The 5,728-nt window shown below is 32.8% G+C and overlaps 1 protein-coding gene across 1 annotated transcript in view; it reads left to right on the top strand.

Moving 5' to 3' along the window:
- The window catches only part of LOC117124435, a 3,978-nt gene extending 1,204 nt beyond the window's left edge, over positions 1 to 2,774 (top strand). Inside the window, exons 2-3 of the mRNA XM_033270667.1 lie at positions 794 to 898; positions 1,631 to 2,774. Coding sequence (XP_033126558.1) covers positions 794 to 898; positions 1,631 to 1,807 — 282 coding nt within the window. The 3' untranslated portion in view covers positions 1,808 to 2,774. The remainder of the gene's footprint in view (positions 1 to 793; positions 899 to 1,630) is intronic.
- Positions 2,775 to 5,728: the final 2,954 nt, after the last annotated feature.

Below are 5,728 nucleotides of genomic sequence, written 5' to 3' on the forward strand. Positions count from 1 at the left end.
GTGTAATGATCAAATTGATCGCCAACTTTGAATCTTTCGTCCGTCTTTTTTGTTGTTTTTGCACATACATCGGCCGAGCGTGGCCTTTTTAAAGAACTACCGTAACGTTATAAACCCATAAGAAAAACTGCCCTTAAACGAAAACAATGCCGAAGAAGGGAATTTAACCCAGGGTAGTGGGGCCCGAAGAAGTCTTAAACAGGGACATGAGACCTCGTTGTCACGCCACTGCTCGTAATGCCCTAATATTTCCAAATGTTTTTAGTTACCGAAGAGCGCACTATATATTTCCTGAATAGAATTAACTGTATTTTAAGCTATAGTCCTGGAAATCGTTGTCTGCTAAACGTTAGTTTGATTCTGAAAGAACTTTATTTACATAATGATTCTCTAATAACGTACAGTGTTTTAGTAAAGTTTGTTTTAAAAATTACAGTGGTCATACCAAATGTATTTAATAGAATGTAGTGAATAGGAACTCACTGATAAGATTCAACTTTGCAAAAACATATCGATTGGTAATGGTGCAAAGAAAATCTCTGATCTAATGATCCTCCCAACATTTTGCGCAACAATAGTTTCCCAATCGATAGGAAAAGAATCGACAGATCAATGGATGAACTTGTTGATAATGTGCCTACCGTAAGTCTATAACATGTAATAGTATAGGGTATTACACCACATTTATGTAATATTATCGCTACTAAATATTATCGTCATAATAAATAATAGGCTAGTAGGCCTACTTGTATTGTCATAATTGCATGAAATTGGAAAATTATTTCACCAATAGACGTTTAAATGTAAGTGGTGCGGTACACGATTTTGTCGAGCATGTTTGCGAGGAGACTTCACCGGCTGTATGTGGGAGCCAGGTCGCTGCAGGGTTTGCAATCAGGTAAGTAATGTATATTGTATTAAATGTTCTCTGGTAAGCATCTTGTACAGGGACATATTCCCTTTTTTGCCTACCAGACTCATTACGTTTTGAGTGAAATAAAATTAGGAATTATGAATTATGTTCAATCAACAATATTCAATCAATCAACTACCTATTTACTAACATTTCTCCCCACACTATACATCCATCCTTTCTCTCAAACCCCCTCCCACCCCACCCACCTTTATCAATGCATTCTAATCTTTTCTCTCCCTAATAATGCAGGAGAATGCTAGGCCTTTCTGTGTTCCTATTAAGTCTCTTCAGATCAGTACACTTTTGGTGATCTTTCACACGATTCTTCTCATACCAAAGGATACGCTGCTCCCAACGTCCACTTTGTTTATCACTCGATCCATCGAAGTCTCGTCGACATTCATACCCTCGCACCTCTTTCTTATGAAGAAACAAACTCTGCTCTTATATTCCCCTTTTTTCATGTACAATTATTCTAGCTTGTTATTAACCCTTTAACGTCAGTGCGCTTATGAACGCAATTCAACATTCAAAATGAAGTTGTGACTTATGAGTTATTATCCTACCTTACCTTTACCTCTTTTTGTACATCCCCATGCGTTATATTACAACAGAATCAATTATTGTATCAAAATATATTTAACACCGCGATTGCGTGTGTGAACATGGTATTAATCTTAACTTAAGATTAATACTTAAGCGTTATTTCTTCAGGTGAAATGTACTGGAGAACGAGTTGAATATGTGGAAAGGTCTAAACAGCCCACGAAAACGGACAGCTTGTCTTCAAAGAAACGCGGAAAATCATCAAAATCAACTAGACCTAAATCAAATAAATCAGGAAGATCATCGAAGTCATCAAAGAGCAAAAAAGGCAAAAAGAAGAAATGAAATCATGCCTATTTATGTAGTTCTTTATACTGTAAATATTTCATACTTTTAAAATTAAAGATGTGCTTTGTAATATCTCCTTGATTCGTCATTATACCATGTATAATTTTCTATATTGTACCTGAGCATCTAATCTAAAATTTTAGATATCAATGAAAAGAACCAGGCAGGGGCGTAGACTGGGGTGTGGGGATGCCGCACCCATTAAAAAAGGCAAAAAAGTTCCGCTGGTGTAGGCCTAAGCATGCTTATGACTATGAGCAAAAATTCACTCGTACTATTAGGCGGAATGCATAAGACTTTTTGTGCAAGTGGATTGCGATGGTAAAACGGACTCTGGTATCTACACAGGGGAAAAATGTGCAGTAAACACTAGAAACGTTAACAAGCTCTTATTATTAGCATGGTCCATGTTATTAGGGAGCTTAATTTCGATTTGTTTGACAACGCGACGCTAGAATGTAATCACTCATGCGTGACCGACCTGGCGTCCTACGTTCTCTGCATACGTAGATTTGGCCAAATTGCGTTCCCTACTCAACAAGGTGACTTTAACGTTCTCGCATGCGCAGATGACTTTTAGTGACTTCATTACGTTCTACGTCCTACCGTCGTCGTGCAATCGAAAGCGCCCTATTATTCTCAAACTTTGACGAAAACTCGGTTAATTCAGGGGACAGTTAAATTATTGCATACAAGATTTAACGGTATTATAAAAACTTATTACAAAATTGAACAAGCATTTACATACAATAAAATTTTACAATATATAGACAATTTTGCATGGTATAACCAGATTTGGCAAACTTGGGCAGTGGGTTACCAACTGGAAAGTGTCGCTAAAGTCTGAGAAATGCAAAGTACTCTCTTGTACCCTCAAAACTAAACCAATTAATTGTAATTATATGATCTCTAACGAGGCACTTTAAAATGTTGAATGGCATAGAGACTTGGGCATTTTTATTGACAAAAAATTAACGTTTGCTTTTCACGTGGACCATGTCGTTGGCAAGGCCAACAGGTTACTTTGACTGATGTGGCGCAATTGACACAAATTTCCTCCAACCACAAAAATTGCACTTTATAAGTCTCTTATATAACCTTTATTTGATTTTTGTTCAGTTATTTATAATTCAATATCCGACACACAATCTTCTAGAATTGAAAGAATCCACAATAAGTTTTTACGTTTTCTCGGCCCAGAAACCTGTTGGCCTTGCCAAACTCCTATTATTTCCCCTAAAATTAAAAGACAAATTACAGTGTAATGATTTATTTTTTTTACAAGTGTTTTAATTCTATGTTTACCCGTAATATTGTTCCTAATTTCTCTCTTAATGTCCCTGTTCGTAGACTTCGTTCTAAACCTATTTTAAATGTACAATTTTCAGGTGTTAATGTTTGTAAAAATGGTATATTTTGTAGATTGTCTTCACTTTATAATAATTGTGTTTGTGATAATCTTGAATTTGATATTTTCATTGTAATTTTTCTAAGTTTAAGTCTAGTACATTCGAGTCTTCTAAATAATCTTTAATGTAATAATTTTGACTTTTTACTTATATTGTGTAAGTTTTTTACTGTTTTTATATTTCCATCCTGTAATTGGTGTTTACACTGTTGGATGTGCAATAAATAAATTAATAAAATAAAATTAATTTATAATTTTTGAAAAACGTAAACCAAAATTTAAAACACGTAACAGAATATTTAAAAAAATAAACACGTTTATGCATTAGTTATTGTCTGAATACAATGCCGATGCTCTAAGAATGCAAGTACTCTATAAGAGAATGTATAGCCTTTAAAATACGGTACTGTACATCTAAAAAGAATATTTTTTTATAACTTATAAAGGGGATGCCTACAAGAGCCTAATAATAATAGGCCTATATCAATTACATGTATTCATATTTTGCTTGTAATCTTCGAAGGTAGCAGACCAATTGAGCATTGATGTATCTTTCCATTCGTAATAATCTTCTCTCCACTGCTTTTAAGGATCGTCTATATCAGCTGGAATTTTTAAAAATCATTAAAACTTTATAAGCCAAGCATTCTATCAATATCTAGCCTCACATTGTATTCAATCAATTATTTCTTTTAAATTAAAGACCCCAAAAACCACAATATAAGAATCTTACAATAAATACCTCATTTAATTACATATTTTAACGTTTCTTTATCCTATATGTATGATTTTAATTATTGTTTAATGTATACAATATTAAAGGATGACCTATTTTCGATCAAGGGCCAATAACGTATCAACATAGTTAGTGTTAGTTTTAGTATTAGAAGCCTATAAGTATAGATATTGTTAGATCAAAGTAAGTACTGTGGATTAATGGTATTGGTATAATAGTTTTGGCAATATTAGCATTAATTTTGTATGCCTATAAGTATTTGTGTATTTGTATTTGTATTTTTTTATTGGTACTATTATTTGTATTGGTGTGGTAGAGAGAGGCAAAGGGTTAGTAGTAAAGCAGTATACTACTAGTATTAGGCCTAATAACAATGTTAATATTATGGGTAGAGTGATACAAACCTGTATATGTCATTAATCGTGGAATGTAATTGTTCCAGAATGAACAATATTCCGCCCTCCGCTGTTCCGCTGTTTGTGTTACAATATAGGGCAACCACGGCTCAAAAGTCTCCCTCGAGGTGTCGCTCAGGGTTTCTAAATTTGGATTTCTCAAATGAGAAAAAAAAAGTTGCTTTCGTACTCTTCGTACTGGCAAATGACGCTGCAAAGAGTAGGCAGTTACGAGATGTACAAAAGCAAAATACCAAGATGCTACATTATTTATATTAAATAACATCAGAATTTCAACACGAATAAAATAAGAACATTAAGACTGAAAGTGGAAAAGATCTTAAGTTAAGTGCTAGGCAGTAGAACCCTAAAAATATGATGTATCTACGGCCTATACATACTGGGACAGAATATCTCGGTAACACATGATTTTACTTTCAAGTATTAATACTAATACAGTAACTAATATGATTTATATAACATACATAATCCACTTAAATTTGAAAATGTAAAACAAGTACGATTGCACAAAGTAAAAACCTAGACATGAAGATATTTTAATTCGAATATTTCGAGCACTTCTGTGCTCTTCCTCAGCGATAACAAGTGTTGTTTTACATTATCAGGATGGGCATACGTGGTATATATATATATATAAATATATATATTTATATATATATATTTAGGTCTATATATATATTATATATAGGCCTATATATATACTGTCTCTTATACACATCTAGATGTGTATAAGAGACAGGAATATTTTTTTATAACTTATAAAGGGGATGCCTACAAGAGCCTAATAATAATAGGCCTATATCAATTACATGTATTCATATTTTGCTTGTAATCTTCGAAGGTAGCAGACCAATTGAGCATTGATGTATCTTTCCATTCGTAATAATCTTCTCTCCACTGCTTTTAAGGATCGTCTATATCAGCTGGAATTTTTAAAAATCATTAAAACTTTATAAGCCAAGCATTCTATCAATATCTAGCCTCACATTGTATTCAATCAATTATTTCTTTTAAATTAAAGACCCCAAAAACCACAATATAAGAATCTTACAATTAGTACCGGTACCTTATTTAATTACATATTTTAACGTTTCTTTATCCTATATGTATGATTTTAATTATTGTTTAATGTATACAATATTAAAGGATGACCTATTTTCGATCAAGGGCCAATAACGTATCAACATAGTTAGTGTTAGTTTTAGTATTAGAAGCCTATAAGTATAGATATTGTTAGATCAAAGTAAGTATTGTGGATTAATGGTATTGGTATAATAGTTTTGGCAATATTAGCATTAATTTTGTATGCCTATAAGTATTGGTGTATTTGTATTTGTATTTTTTTATTGGTACTATTA

Source organism: Anneissia japonica, unplaced genomic scaffold, assembly GCF_011630105.1.
Source record: "Anneissia japonica isolate Jap-2015-1 unplaced genomic scaffold, ASM1163010v1 scaffold665_len1252844_cov201, whole genome shotgun sequence".
Taxonomy (NCBI): Eukaryota; Metazoa; Echinodermata; class Crinoidea; order Comatulida; family Comatulidae; genus Anneissia; species Anneissia japonica.